The sequence below is a fragment of the Lissotriton helveticus genome, chromosome 2_1, assembly GCF_964261635.1.
Source record: "Lissotriton helveticus chromosome 2_1, aLisHel1.1, whole genome shotgun sequence".
In the NCBI taxonomy this organism is placed as follows: domain Eukaryota; kingdom Metazoa; phylum Chordata; class Amphibia; order Caudata; family Salamandridae; genus Lissotriton; species Lissotriton helveticus.
In genome coordinates this window covers 2,119,205,815-2,119,222,373 of record NC_136059.1, presented here as the reverse complement: position 1 = coordinate 2,119,222,373, position 16,559 = coordinate 2,119,205,815, and the positions used below count along the sequence as shown (strand labels likewise).

Sequence of the window (16,559 nt, the reverse complement as noted above, 5' to 3'; positions counted from 1 at the left end):
CTCACAGACTGCCATATCCAAGTCCCTCACATCAGTCCTGGACATCGCCATCATCCTGGCACCCCATGCCCCGTATGGCCAATACAATGCGCATGAACCGCTGGAGACCAAGCAAGGACCATGCGCCATAGTCGGATGCACGCACGTTTTGGGGGCAATCCACTGCACACATGTCCCACTTATGCCCCCTGGTGACACAGCACACAATCAGCGCACCAGGAAGCACACATCACACATCTATGTGCAGGCATCATCAGTAAACCATGGGACTTCACCAATGTCGCATCAAAATACACAGCCAGTGTGCCTGATCGCTTCACCCTCTGACATTCCATCAGCAACCAGCCTTCCCAGGATGGCACCCAGGGAAATGCACAGCTCCTGAGCAAATTCCCAATTAACACCCCACTCACCTCAATTCTAAAACCATGCTATCCACAAATCTGGCAACGCACACGTCACAAGTTCACAACCAACATGCACAACAACATGCCCACCCACCAGACAAGATTTAACAACTTACAATGGTAACCTGAGCAAACCGTGAACATGACCAATCAATGTCATGGCAACTCAGCCACACAATAGACACATTTGGGGAGAGGAGGCAAGCAGGCATGTGTGAAGGATGCAGTAGAAATATGATTGGGAAAGTACACAATGCCAAGAGTGGCGGTGAAGTGCTGGGCAGACTGCAGTATGCAGAACGCACCCATATCCACGGTGACATACACCTCTGGTGTATGGATTGTGGTGGACAGTGGACGCAGCCATGTCACTCCAGCCAGTGGGGGTCCTTGCAGCAATGTTGCCTGTTACGCCCCCGTAAGCGTGAGCAGAGTGGGATGGGCCGGCGTACTCCAGGCCAGCCGTAGGGGTGTGAGTAAAAAGCAAGTAGCCCTGGGCGTGGTCCTCTTTGAGAAAACACAATGTCTCTGCCAGGGCGGCGCCTCCCACCCCGCCACGAGGCAGATGCCGTCCTCGTTAGCGGAGGTGCATGAGATCCTTTGCGCCTGATATACCCCGGCCCGCTGGACCATGAACCCGTCAGGGCCGACCGTGCGCAGCCAGGCCACTCTGATCAGCAGCAGACACCTGCGTGTGTCAAGGAGGGCCCACCACGTGCCACAGTACCCTCCAAGCCTGAGGCCCGCGACCCAGACAGACTTTCAGACCACAGCTGTCCTCCTCGACTTTGGCCCACATTACTCCTTTCTCGTTTACATATTCTACTGGCGTCCTCTGCTTCCCAGTGGGTCCCATATGTGAAAGGTTGTCCTGGCTAATGAATGGCAGTGACCCCAAATCTGGACCAGCAGCCACAGCACCAGACCCCCCCTGATCAGTAAGGCATAGTTCCATATGGGCATCTTGAGACACGTGGTGCCACAAACCATGTTCAACGCCATCCGGTGACATGTGCTGCCACAAACCCTGTTCAACGCCATCCGGAGACACGTGCTGCCACAAACTCTGTTAAACTCCATCCGGCGACAAGTGGATAAGGGAACAGGACTACCCTGCGGGCCAGTAGGGCTCACATCCATTACCTAGTTGCGCTTCACGATTGGCAGAATACACACCAGTGGCCGCACGGAGAGGTGTAAGAGGAAGATGCGACTCAGTCCGGACGAAAGCCAGGTCACAGTCACAGAGGCGACCGACCACGTGGTGCCACTGAAACTGAACTACGCAGGCCGGTGGGGCCACCAAACTATGCCAGCGAAACTCGGTGAATGGTCCGTGCTACCCGCTGCCTCTGGCCTATACTGCTTTCGGCCTAGGCTTCGCTCGAGTAGGTCACAGATTCTGAACTGAACATTGAGCATGTAAAGGCAAATTACATTAGGGGTGGGTGGAATTTCCGTAGTCCCGCTATGCAAAGCTCCGTGAAACTGCAAAAATCTCCGGGATCATGCAAAAGTTCCGTGAACACACGGAATTGCTTGTTACGGCCCGTTCGTGATGCTTTTTTCTTGTTCCCGAACGCTGTTTGTGTGCTCAGGGCGAAATATCTTGCGTACATGCACTTTCAAAGCGCGAACAAGCAAAAATTCCGCAAAGCCGCAGATCGCGGTATTTTCGGCAATTCTGCGTTCTCCACGGAACGCACAATTACCCAAATTCTGCGAGCGGAACGGAATTAACAGCCCAGGCCTAGATTACATATCATTGCACGTGAGGAGAGGCATAAGAGGTTGACGCCTTGCATCTTGGTAGAGAGAAAAGGACAATTGTTACGAAGGTGTTCGTACACTACCGACAACTGCCCTGGTGTCACCAGCGCTGTGCATCGCGAGCAAACAACATATGGCTGTGGGCCACTGCTGACCACTGCCTCCGGCCTACACTGGGGTCCAGTAGGTCACAGAGTCATAATTCAGCAATGGCGGAGTCCATATCAGTGTACCGGCATCTTCGCAGACTGCATCCCCACTGGTGCCACTAAGTCTGTTTCCCGACATTCACGGACACTCTCTGGTCAAACTTTGGTCGCGTCTGAGTCTATGGACTAGGGGGCAGTTTTCATCCTCATGTAGCTGATACCGAATTGGTGGTAGCAACGAGGCTGTCGCATGCCACTCCTCCATTTGCTGCTTCCGGATAACATCAAACCTTTTGGGGTCTTGCACTGAAGGACACCTTCCACTGTCCCCCGAAAACCTCCGCAACATACACCTCGGACATTGATGGTGACCCGCTCAGGTCGTATGGCCCATCTGACTGCACCGCAAGTCACAGTCCCGTGGCTGGGTGCCTCTGCTGGCCTCAGTGCATCCGGAGTCACTAACTCTGTGCTGGCCAAGTCTTGGACCCCTTCTCTGGAGACATTGGTTGGGCCCTGAAGCGTAGGCCTTGGGGTCATCAACACCATTTCTCTCTGGCCCTGCGCTGTACGCAAACTCCAGGCCCGAATGCGTCCCACCAAGGCTCACACTTCAAAGCAAGTCCAGACAAGCTCGGACGACGACTCACCCCAGGAGGCACGCGTCACCACCACAATGACCACCTCCAACCGCCATCTGCCAGAGTTGAAACGGTGGTCCTGACAGACTTACGGAGTTGCTCAGGCCTGTTGTGGATGCCATCATTGGCCTGATGCCCTGCTCAGCACTCCAGCACTCCAGATGCCAATGACTCAGTGCACTGCAGGCCATTGTCCGCTGCTGAATGTGTTTTGTGCTGTGGAGCGGTTGCGCAGGTATGTCACCTCAAACAGTGTGGGGGCCCTGAGACATTGATAGGGAAGATGATGCAGGTCTAACACACCCCACTGCATCTGCACCAGGAATATATCAAAGGGACACAATCCGAGACTTTTTCTTCGCATGAGCTCGCTCGTCTCTAGTGTCCAAAGCCCAGTGCCCTGCAACTCACGGACACAACTGTTTGCATGTTGACTGTCCTCTGGACTTTTTCCGGCTCACTCCATGTTGCTCAGCAGTTGACCCTGTAATGCATGTGTTTTCTGTTTCCATAGCATTGGTGTCAAACGTTCTAGTGGTTGCCATGACCAGACATTCCATGCAGAATGGCTTACACTCACCCCACACATATCCAGCACAGGCATCACTGTACATGTGGCCCTGCCAATAAAGGGGCTGGGCGCATGCGCCCGTAGCAAGTTCCACATGATATCTGCGTGTGTCCCTGTGGTCTTGTAGTATGCATGTGGGCCCTGGGCCCAACGACATTAGATTGTGCTGTGTACTTTGGATGCATACATATAACGGCAGGCAGCGGTTTTGAGCTTGGACATGTAGCTTTGTCGTCACCCACTCAATTCATTAGGGGAGTGGCCAGGGCCATCGTAAGCACAGCCAACATGGGCGTGTGACTGCTAATTGAGCACCCCTGGGTGTGGTTCTGTGCTGTGCATGTGCATCTGCATGTCTGTCTATGGCAGGTGGGTCTCCTTAGTGGGGTGAAGGTGGGCCCTGAAGGGTGATGGATCCCTACATATGTGTCCTTGTTCGCATTCCATGGGTTCAGCCGCCACCCACACCTGTTGGGCCACCTCCTTTTGGTGTGCTGATACATGGCATTGGGGTGCCATGTGTGGGTGGGTGAAGTATTGCGAGCCAGCTGTGCTTGTGGGTGCTTCCTGCTGTGTGGTCTGTTGCAGGCTCGGTGTTCTCCTCTGAGTAGCTTGGCTGGCCGGGTCCTGGGGGGAGGGGGGCATGGGCAATCCATGGGCTGTTGTAGCGTGTCGGTGTCGACGGTGTGGTGGTCCTCTCCAGCATCACAGATGTGTTGTGTTCTGTGCTCTGCTGAAGGTGTTGTGTGCTCCTCTGCGATCTGAAGGGGAGGTGTGTGATGACTTTGTGTAGACATATATGTTGGCACATTGTGCTGGTTTGCATGCAGGCTGTTTGGCATTGTACATTTTCACTGTTTGGGAGGGTGCTGGATCCTCCTGCGGGTTAGTGTACATTTGGACTACATGACGGATGTGAGGTCGTACGCGTACATTTCCATGTCACTGTTTAGGGCTCTGTCAGATGTGGTGGGTATGTTTCCGTGCATGTGTGGAGCCAGTTGTGTCCTCTGTTCTGCAGTGTCGGCTGTGCGCATTGTGCCACGTTGTCGTCAATATGGGTGTGCTGTTTGTGCTATGTGTGTGTGCTGCAGTGTGCCAAGGTGATCTGGGACATGGTCCAGGGAGTTTGTGGGTGTGCAGTGTGCTACGCCTCATTGTGCATGCATGCCATTGTGACCATCTCCCCCTGTCCCCCCAGTCCCCGTTTGTTGCACTCCCTGTTGATTTAGTGTCAGGTCCTTTCGAGCTGTGTCCCTACTCCTTGCACCGTCTCCACACTGATGACTGTGGCCTGGGTTTCCTTCAGCTCCTCCGGTGGCGCTGGACTTCCACCTCCTGTCGCCATTACTGCCTTCCTATTGGAAGTGGGTTGGTGCCTTGTTCAGGTAGTCACATCATGCCGTCCCCTATTGACCTCCTGGATTGGCCTCCTCGGCACCCCGACTGCAATCCTGGTGGTCTGCTGGTGGGTCAGTTGCTGGTTGTGTTCTGTCACCTCCTTGACGCTGGTCTTGTTTTCCAGCGGTCTACACCCCGTCTTCTTCTCTCTCTTCACTTTGGCCTTCCCCGGCCCCATTGTTCCTTGCTGGTAGCCTGTGCGGGTTGTGGGGTTTGAGTTGGCGTCTGCGCAGGGTCAGGGTGCATCCATGTTGCTATGTGCTTTGGCTTGTTTCTGGTGTATTTTTTCTGTGGTTTTTATGGTGCATTGTCCCGCCAGACGCGTGGAATTTGCAGGCCTGTGGCTGCTTTACGCTACGTTTTGTACTGCGTTTGGCCGCATCGTATTTTTTTTGCGTTCGTGTATCGCATTTTTGCGGCATGGAGTTGATTTTCACTCGGACATTTGGCACGTTATCTGCTGTCTATCGCAGGCTACCGCCGTGTTGTGAATTCTTTCTTGACACAGTGTTGTTTTCCCACGATATGCTGCGCTGTTCAAAGTTGCTTTATGCTACTCTTGCGGTAGTTATCACACCTTCTTGTGAATATACCCCTGAGTTTTCAAATCTGACACTCAATGTAAACTACCTTTATAATAATATGTGGGATAAAATACCCATACCATACATTATAAGGATATTGCAAGTCAAGGAGGAGATCCGTGAACATATAGAGCCTTTACAAGCTCATGGAACTCCGAGATGAACTGCATGTCCTAACAATGTATGTCAAGGGGTACTTTATGCCTTATAAAACAGAGTCACACCCAAGCACTCCCACAAACGTCTTAATTCCTTAGTGGGATGATATTTCAAATGAAAGAGATAGGATGCTTTCCAACATGAAGAATACAATTAGAATCTACGATGAAAAATGTAAAACACTGATAAACAGTTAGATATTAGTTGCAGAAAGTTATTCAAATCAGTTTAATAACAGCCAGATTTAACAAAAAATGCTGTGGATCTGAATGTGAAGAAACATGCCGTCATATTCTATCTTTCTTACAATTACTTAAATTGAGAAAAATATAAACATACTGCCATAAGTATCTCCTTTCTGGTTACCACTGTTCATCTAGGAAAACAGCAGGAGGAACAGTAACAATTCCTTTTCGTTTTTTAAAGTGCAGCTGCAATTCCATTTTATTTCCTGCCTTTCTAATCGGCTGCTGGTTCTGGCAACAGACATCATGGCATCTGATAATAAGTTATTACAGTGGAGAGTCTACATCTTTTCTGTATTACAGGTGGCTAGGTGTGTCATAAGTCGATTTCAATAAGGAAATTAGTGCAATAATTTACACATGGATTGCAGGCTCCCAAGTATAATACCACAATTGTAGATATCTGATGCTGAAATGCAAGTACTGCAATTGATGTATTACCAAAAATGGCCTGCCACTCGTTAAATTAGGTCCTTACTACAATAAACAGGTACTGAAATGAAAGTATAGGGAAAGCTTAGAATAAAGTTTGCTCATTTTTCAAGATATAATAAATTAATATTAATTATACTTTATTTGTTGTGCAACACAACATAAATTAGGGAAGCCACCGCAGAGTGCTGAAGGAGGTTCTTATTTCGTCGCTTGGAGGACTCTAATGATTGGTATGAGACTCTTTTATTTAACAGACTGCCAAAATTCTGACTTTGTTTGTAGTATCCTGCACTGATTTGGTAATACTTGCTACATGGTGGGTCTCATTTCGGGATGTTATATCAGTATTTCTTGGAGTACAGTGTGGCTTTGGTCCCAGAAGAATATTGTAACATTAATAGAATATTTAATGTGCTATTTTGTTTGATGACAAATTCTATATCCGTTTTCAATGAGGAATTTTACAAAATGTATATCTAAAAGATACAAAAGCAAAAACAAGCATTGGCAAATGCAATAGTTCTGGCTTTTTTTCAAAGGGAAATATTTAGAAATAGTTTTCTGACTGTGATGCCCCAGCTGCCCTTCAAAAATAAATGGACAACGTTGGCTGAGTGAGTAAATGACTCTAGCTCCGAGGAAAATAGCCTCGTTCTGAGCCCAGGAAAAGCAGCTGAATACTAACCGTGGACTACTTTGTAGGAATTATTCATTGCAAAATTGGCAAGAACAGCTGGCAGAGCAAAGGCAGCTTTTAGCACTACCTTGCATTCACTTAGAGGTGCCAGGGAGGGTTTCTTGTACTTATACCCAGGCCCCTCCTAGAAAGCCAGGCTCCAACCATATTAAAAGGGAGAACCAGTGTGGACCCTGCAAAATGGGCGTAGAACTCATATAATAAGGATTTAGCGGTGGTGCTCAAAAAAAGTTCTGCCTAGTAGAATAGTTTTCCCATATTGAAAAAGGAGCTCCTGGAGAATTATAGAGTAAGATAAAGAGCAAGTACGGCAAAGGGAGGAGGGAGGACTGTGAGATAATAGTTGGAATTGGGTGACAGAATTTCTCCAATCTCTCAGTGGTGCACAGGATAAATCTGGCCCCAACCAGAAACGCCATAGAACATTCCTGGACCTGGGAAGACTCCACCTAAACAAGGCATTCCTGGATAAAGACTTCTCAGTCCTGGCTCATGCTGGAGGACAAGGACTCATTCAAGGGCTCCTAACTCATGGTGGCACCCGGAGATTGTTCTTTGTCTCCAGTGGTCAAGTGGTTGGCCTCCTGTTTGGCTACTTCAGGTACACAGAAAGTCGAAAGACTCCAGGCTCCAAGACAGCCTAGCTTTCCTCAGAGGACCGGCCCTTACTAGAGACCAGGCTGAAGAGAGAAGTGGTGCCTAGAAGCCTGCCCTGTTCAGAGCTGCATATAGTACCTGCCAGAAAGAGGTGTTCCAGCAGCTGGAAAAAAGTTGGGACTTATGCACTTTTTCTATCTCTGGCTGTTTGGTAAAAGTGTTGATGCTATCCTATCCTGGGACGATTGCACTATAGGTGGGCAGGAAAACCAGGTTTGTCCCATTGTGAGCTATTATCTGCACAGAAAACTTTTTCCGTGGGACCTCAAGCCCCTTGGAGCCCTGCCCAGCTACAGCTTTAAGCTTGCCCCGATAGACAATTTTGACTTCCAAAAATGTCACTAAGTCCAAAGGTAAAAAGGTAAAACCTTGCACTGGGAGAGATGGATAATCTATCCAAATAGTAAAGTGAATTCTTATGAAAACTCAGTTTACCTCACTCAGAGCTTTTGGGCCCAAAACCAAATGGCTTCAGTGGCAGCATAACAGCGATTATTTGACTTTGAGGGACCCTCACAAGCCACAACTCTGGACCTTGCCCGCCTCAAGATTTTGACTTATATTACAGAAATTACAAACAAAGAAGAGAGGGAGGCAGAGGTAGAGGATAGCTGTATCCTTCTGACAGTTATGTAGGGAAACAAAAATTGAGTAGTAATAACCTAATTCCAACCAGAGGCGGCTCTGATGAAAGTTTGACAACAAGCCCCTCTACCCCAGGTTTTGACCATGATGCATTAATATAGCATTTACAGAAATACAGATTAATTTAAAAAAACCATATGTATATACAGTGCATGCGCATTAAGTGTACATGTTTTGCGTCCTTATTATAGGAGTGACAAGAGTGGCATACAAGGGATTGGACCCTGTGGAGCCCTGATAAAGAGCCTTTAGAGGAACGGCTCGAAACATGTTGACAACTATACATTACTGAGACAACCAGACTCATTTAGGTCAGGTTTTTCCTCGGTAACAACCCCTGATTTTTAACCATACCAACTAGGGGCGGCAATAAAAGAGTGGCTAACTAGTTAGGTAATTTTAAGTTTTCTTTCCTGTTTCCACTCCACTTCACTGCACTACACATAGTCTGAACCAGTAAGTGCTCCTATGTATTTGGCAAGTCGCAGCACGCCTCAATCTGTAGAGGATTGAGAGGAACTCCAGTGATGAAGCATGCCACCTAGGGGCAACCCTGGTGGGTGAGGGGTTTCTAGAAAAAAAGTATGTTTTTCTAGATGAGTGATTACAGCTGATTCTAATTAATGATGAAATGTAATTAGTTCAAATACTAATACATACCAAGGAAATGTGCATTTGAAAATGGTAGATATGAATGATTGGTGGTGGGTATTAGTTAAAATAGGATGATAATAATTTGCTAGTGTTTGTACAATTGATTTGAGCGGGTAAATTGCATGGAGTTTGTCCACGGAAAATTGATAAAGGGAGGGTGATTAAAAGTAAACAATACTTAGTAGTTTGTTCATCAAGAGAATTACATGAGTTGCTTCATAACAATGTAGCAATAGTAGTGTAATATGCACAGCAACACTGTGACAAGCTAAGGCACTGAACCAACACACCTGTGCTAAAGAAAATGGCAGTCAATCAGCAAATAAATCGTTGCCTTGCTAGGAAAATCTATCTGTCAAAGATCGCACACTTGCTTTCAATTGTCATGTTGCATCTGTAGAGTAACAAATTAAATACTTAAAGCCTCATTATCAAAATAGAAACGCAACCATAATACACATGGAACAATGGAACCACTCAAAATGTCATGGCATTGTGGGCAGCTATCCAAGTAATGCAAACCACGAAAAACATATGAACGAGAATTAATAGTTGTAGCACCGAAAGAAACATTAAGCACATCACATAGTGAAGTGCACATTAAGCACACCACATAGTGAAGTGCACATTAAGCACACCACATAGTGAGGTGCACATTCTTCAACATTGATAAATAGGTAAACACATGAACCTTACATTTTGGAAGATGGAATTTCCCATAGGGAGCATTAACGTTGTGATAAAAGTAAAGGTTATATTAACAGAAAATAACTAGCATTAATGAAATGAATACATCTGGCAGTATAAAAGGAGAACAGCATGAAGCACAGTAGCAAAGTATAGAACGGCAGAAGAATATATCATTAGCTAACACAAAATAATTAAGGGTATGATGTCAACATTTTGGTGGGCACATATATCAGTCAGACTATTGCTTCCTGCCTCATTAGAAGTAAGCTTATTTTTAGTATCCTACAATACCAATTTTGTATAATATGTGGAATTGTGAATGCCAGGAAATGCGTTTGCATAGGCGGTCCAGAGCTAACACTCAAGCCGAACCATCGAAATAATTGACGTGTAAATGATAATGCTAATGCCATGCAAATGATAGCAAAGCCACTTTCAGATTAAAACTAGGTTATTTCCTGCACTCGTGTGTTTCAATTTAGTACATTAGATTCCATCGCAATCATATCTCTTCCAGTTGCTTGTATAGTACAATGCTCATGCGTGCACTCACCTACATCTACTTGCAACAGCTATCCTCTCTACTTAAAATAATGGTAGATTACTTGCTGCACTAATAATCACATTTTAATGACTAAGTGCCACATGTACAAAGCCCAGAAATTGCGATTCTTTATTTGAAAAATAGGGGAATCACATGGATGAGGAGGAAGACACAAATCAATACCAAAGAGGACCCTCCACATCACCTACCATCCTCGCCAGTGCTGTCTTTTCACCGCAACCTGCATCACCAGAGGAGGATGAGGGCCATCCACAAACCAGCTGGTTTTCCTCAACCTTTTGGAGTCCTAAGGATTCCAGGAGGAGAGTTTCCAGAGCCGCATGCCACTCACCGAAAAGCGTTTTTGATGCCGATTACTTCAATGATCTCTCAAATAACCCTACTACACTCTTTCCTCTTTGATCCCTCCTTTATCCTATTCAGCCCAACTAATAGACTCACAGATCCACAGCTTGAATTAGCACATATTTTCACTAGACTAACCCACCACTAATCCTTTATGAGTTTTCAGAGTAGCGCTCTTCGATGCCTCATCAGTGGTAGTAAGAGTTATAAAAATATCAATTACAATTATGATCACATAAAAGTGAAAAGAGATAAGAGATAAAGAGAGATAAAGAGATAAGAATTACATGAATATGAAATTAGACATTCAGGAAATGCCATGGCAGTAATGTGGATGTTTACATTTCTAAAATTGGACTGCTCCTGGTTATATATTTGAATTACAGGTCATTCTGGTTTTCTCTTTTGTGGTTGAGTGCCTGGGGCTTTCGTTATCCCAGGCAACCAGCCAATTGAGCTACATTAAAACATTAAAGCAGTTAGCCTGTCCATTTCATTCCTTGCTATATTGTATTTATGTCAAACGTCAATTAAAACATTCAGAGTGGAATTACCAGTTTATCTCCAGTTGCTTTCGCATTTGACCCCTAATTTATGAACATTAAAGGAAGCAGTCTTCTGTAAAGGTGAGAGGGAGGCAGTCCAAAGAAATACATATTAAACAGTGGCAGTCGCCACTGCATAGTTAAAATTAGGTCAGAGTTTCCATAGGAAGAACTTTTTTGTTTTGCTAATAACTTTGGCACAATTTGAGGAATCTTCATTAAACATTCAAAACAGATGTAGTCCACCTCAGCTCCTTGTTAGAAAGGTTTGAGGTGATCCATTAAGCAAAACCAAGAAAAGTGACGGAGTCCCAAAACATGTTTTCTGGATGCAGTTTGTATAGGAAATTGTTGGGAGCCATTCAGTAGCTTGGGAGAAATTAATGTTCAAAACTATGGATATATTGACAGTTGGGCTGAAAAAACATTCAAGCCTTCAAATTGGCTGAGGGGGATGTTTTTAGGATCAAGAACTCTGATTGGTTGGCCGCAACATGAAAAAAAAATGATGTGCCAGTTATTGGCCAGAAAATGTTTTTAGAAAAGGTCATAGGGGGTCAGAGTAGGGATACTCTGACCAGTAAGCCCTTTTGGGTGGATCCCAAAGGGATCCCTCCTGGGGCCAAAATTATTTTTTGTAAAGTTTTGTGGTCCTACAGTGCTCCTGGGTATCGCCCCCCAAAAATAATAAAAAGGGTGGCGCCCTTTTTTGTTACAATCTCCCCTGGGTGGGCAAGGGACTGATGGGACAGCATTTGTTTTTGGGGGTGGGGGTCACATTAAAGTGGGGAGGGGGAAATGTAGGTGGCTACCCCTCCTTGAGCCAAGTAATAGCCCCAGGGACCCATATCCCTGGGGCCCAACATAAGTACCATATACCTAGAACCCTATACCCGGGGATATGATAGAGGTATTTGTTTTTCTCCCTTCCTGCAAAAGGACATGCAGGAGATACTGGATTATAAAAGAAGGTTGCTACCACCTGACCGTAGCATAAAGAACTGTGAGTGGCACCCACTTCCCCACTCTCTACAATAGGTGACTTAGTTGTGAGTGCCTCAGATGAGACCAGGACACAGGAAAACTGACTCAAACTGCACCCCAGGATGGCTGGGCGGTCGAGAGGGCCTTAGCCTCCCCATGCTTGCCCCAACAATAAGGAAAGGTGGCACCAGGGCTTCCAATGCAAAACATAAATAATGCTAACAATAATTCTAAAGAGCAGCCGGAGCCACACATTCATTAATGATTGCTCCTCTCAAGGAGCACATCATAACTCCCTACGTGGGCTAAATTGCCTTTGAATATGGTATTGTATTTAATTGCTTTTTATGTTCAATCATAACATGATTGCTTTTTTATTGCGATGGTGACAAAGTCAATAGGTTTGCCTTCATATATTAATGTGGTGACCCCTAGACAAAGCCTATAGGCCAGCTTTGTATACCCCTTGACAAAACATTTAAGCATGCCTTCTTATAATTATGTGGTGGACCTTAACAAAGCTTATAGACTTGCCTTGTATATTGATTTGGCCACCCCTCGATAAAGCCAATAGACTTGCCTTCATTTAATGACGATGTGGTGACCCCTGACAAAGTTTATAGGCTTGCCTTGTATATTGGTATGTTATGCTATATGACTTTATGTTACATCATGAGTATTTGTATATCTTGCTAATTACCTGTGAGGGTATACAAGCACTTCGCAATGTTTAGGTGACTGTCTCCTTGAGGATATTATTCAAAATAGCCAGGGCTTCAGCTTCCTGCAGAATTCCAGAAGCGATGAGGAGGCTCTGATGTGTGATGTATGTTTGTGTGAGCAGTTTTGGGTGTGTTTGTGTATAGAAGAGTATATATTGGCCCACCATTCCTGGCAATAAAGAGCACATGTGATTGAAAAGCAGCATTGCTCACAGTGTAATAGCGTCAATAGCTTAAGTGGCCTGATCCATTGCCCAAGCTATATGTTATGGTGGATGAAAGCAAAACGTAAATGACAGATGAACAGATCAATGGATGAAGAGGGCTAACAAAACACTTTCTATGTTTGTATACATTTTTATATATTTAACTATATTGGATTATTTTTTATGGCACGAGGCTGGCAATACTGCGCATGCGCTTTCTAGACTAAAAATAAAAAGAGAGCGGTGTAGATGGAGGTCAAAGAACCATTTACGCCAGGTTTAGATTCAAACCTCACACCTAACGCCCATCTTTTCTCAGTTTGAAAATCACAGTGTAATAGGACATCAGAGTGAAGAGCAGTAATTTCAAAAGCTTTAATTTGAAGAAATATCTGACTAACTGATACGTTTTAATTTATCTTTTCTAGGATCGACATCTTCAAATATGTGATCTATGGGCTGGCGGCTGCCTTCTTTGTCTATGGCATCCTTCTGATGGTGGAGGGCTTCTTTACCACTGGAGCTATCAAGGATCTTTATGGGGACTTCAAGATCACCACCTGTGGCAGATGTGTGAGCGCCTGGGTAAGTGCACTTTGCGCCTTACATATTGCTGACCTTTCTCAATAGCATGATTTAACTTTCACAGAAAACATAGTTGCATTATATTATTTATGTGCATATGAAACATGGTAAGTAAGTGAAGTAGCTAATGCCAGGAGGTGCGAAGGGTAATTTAATAACTACACAAAGGAAAACAAAGTTACCCCGGAATAATTAATTCAGATCATGGGGCAGATAAAGGGCCCTACAATATTTAGAGTGAATACACAGCCTGAGGTCATTTTTTTCTCTGGAAGCCTTCTCTTTTTTTTAAAAAAGAAATGCGTGTAATATTTTGAATTTTACCAGATGCGCGAGAGCTCTCAAAAAGTGCCAGTCGTCCCCTCCACATATTATGAATGCATTGCACTCTGAATTCATGAGATAGGGCATACTCCACTATTTGGCTGGTGTTTTGTTCTGCCAAAATACAGAAAATGGCCAGTGTTTAAACACCAACCATGCCGGCAAAAATACTGGAACAATCGTGTAGTCACTTTCTTTGATCAAGCGTCTTTTTCAAGCAAATTAAGCGGGCATCATATTAGAGTACTCGTTACAACTAATTTGACTACAAGCAGAAAACTCAAAGGAACAAAGTTATTTCTCTTTTTTCCCTTACCTTTTAAGAGGGGTATCAATGTGACATACTGAACAGTTATACCTGCTCTTGAAATGACTGAAAGCCCCTCAGTAATCAGTAATTTGGGATGCTGGAATACCATTGCCATGCAAGTATTTTTATGTCGATTCATCGTGGAGATCAGCAAAACCGTATCCAATTCCTGGGGTAATTCTATATTTTTCTGCTAATTTTTCCAAACTAGAAAAAGTGGCCCTTTCTTGGGTGGTCACTCCTGCTTTTCATTTTCTTTTGTTATTTACCTGCTGGAAATGATGAACTCAAACACTGCGACACTTTTTATCCAGTGAACGGCGTATGTCCTTTTAACACTAAATCAAAGTCAAAATTAGCTTAAAGCCCCATTTGACATATTTCATTTTACTATAGGGCAATGTATATGCCGTAAAAACGACACCTACGGCATGTAAAAATAAAAGTCACGTGGAATGATGCACTATATTGTGCGATCCTCTTTGTGACCCTGAAAACAAGACACACACCTTCACTGAGACCTAGTCCGCTATAGCCTGTAAGTTCTCATGGTTGCAGATAGATCTGTAAAAATAAACACTTTTATTGACATAAAAGCTTGCCTCTAAGTACTAAATATGTCACCCCTAAAATTACCCTGTTACCCATAAGGTAGGGTGCATAGTGCCTTGAAGAGGTAAACGCCTAATCAATCAATCAAGGGTTGGTAAAGCACAACTACTCACCCGTGAGGTCTCAAGGTGCTGGGGGGAGGTGGGGAGCAGATTTGTCTGATTTCTGGGTAATTCGAAGAGCCAGGTCTTGAGGTCCTTCCTGAACTGGGTTAGTATGGGAGATCGCCTGAGATGGAGGGGTAGGGTGTCCCAGGAAGGAGAAGGACTTTTCTCCAGTTCTGGTCTTGTGGATCAGTGGGACGGTGGCCTGGGTGAGCTGGACAGAGTGGAGGTGTCTTTTGGATGCATGGAAGGAGATGCGGTTGTTCCGGTATGCTGGTCAGGCATTGTGGATAGCCTTGTAAGCGTGGGTGAAGAGTTTTAAGGTTATTCTTCTGTCTGCCGGGAGCCAGTGTAGTTCCCAGAGTTGTTGAGTGATGTGGCTGTGCCAGGGGAGGTAGAGGGCCATTCTGGCTGCTGCATTCTGGATATTCTGGAGCGTGCAGATGCTTTTCTGGGTAACACCAGCATAGAGTGCATTGGCGTGGTGCTTCTGCTGCTGATGAGAGCATGAGTGACTGTCATTCTTGATTCTGTGGGGATCCATCTGAGGGTCTTTCACAGCAGGTGGAAGGAATTGAAACAGGCCGAGTATACTGGTTGATCTGGTCTCTAGTATGATGCAGAGGTTCGGTGCGTGGTCCGTTGGGGTGGGGGAAGTTCCTAGCGCAGAGGGCCACCAGGTACCGTTTTATGCGGAGGGTGTGGATCCCAGGATGAGGACCTCTGTCTTGTCTGAGTTGAGTTTAAGGCAGCTGTTCTTCATACAGTTGGCAATGGCTTTCATCCCTTCTTGGAAGTTGTGCCTGGTGACTTTGGGTTCATTGGTGAGGGAGAGGATGTGTGTCGTAGGTGTTTAGTTTGTGGTTCCTGACTATGGTTACGAGTGGGGCCATGTAGGAGTTGAAGAGGGTGGGACTGAGAGAGGAGCCCTGGGGCACTCCACAGTTGGTCTCTGTCAGTTTGAGAGGTATGGTGGAAGTCTGACCCGATGTGTTCTACATGTGAGGAAGGATTGGATCCGGTCAAGGGCCTTGTCCCGGATGCCGGTGTCATGGAGTCTAGTGGTTAGGGTGCAGTGGGATATGGTGTTGAATGCTGCCGAGAGGACCAGGAGGATGAGGGCCGCAGTTGTGGAGGGAGCGGATGTCATAGATGGCGGCTAGGGGGGCGGAATCGGTGCTGTGATTACTTCGGAAACCACATTGGGAGATGTCCAGGATGTTGTTTGTGTCGATGAAGTCGGATAGTTGGTTGTTGGCAGCTTTTTCGATGACTTTGGCTGGGAAGGGGAACAGGAAGATGGGCCTGACGTTCTTAAGGTCTGTCGGGTCCACAGAGGATTTCTTCAGGAGTGGGTTGATTTCGGCAAGTCTCCAGTCATCAGGGAAGAAGGCAGTCTTGAAGGAGCAGTTGATGCTCAGCATAGCTCAGGTGTGATGGCTGGGGCGGCTCTGTGGATGATGCAGGGGCGGGCAGGGGTCTGATGGTGCTACAGAGTGGATACTTTTAATGGTCCTGAGGGTGTGGTCCATGCTGAGTGGGGTCCAACAGA

At 45.8% G+C, this 16,559-nt stretch overlaps 1 protein-coding gene across 1 annotated transcript in view; it reads left to right on the top strand.

Moving 5' to 3' along the window:
• The window catches only part of GPM6A (glycoprotein M6A), a 536,789-nt gene that overhangs the window by 309,746 nt on the left and 210,484 nt on the right, over positions 1 to 16,559 (top strand). The window contains exon 3 of the mRNA XM_078677082.1: positions 13,501 to 13,657. Coding sequence (XP_078533208.1) covers positions 13,501 to 13,657 — 157 coding nt within the window. The remainder of the gene's footprint in view (positions 1 to 13,500; positions 13,658 to 16,559) is intronic.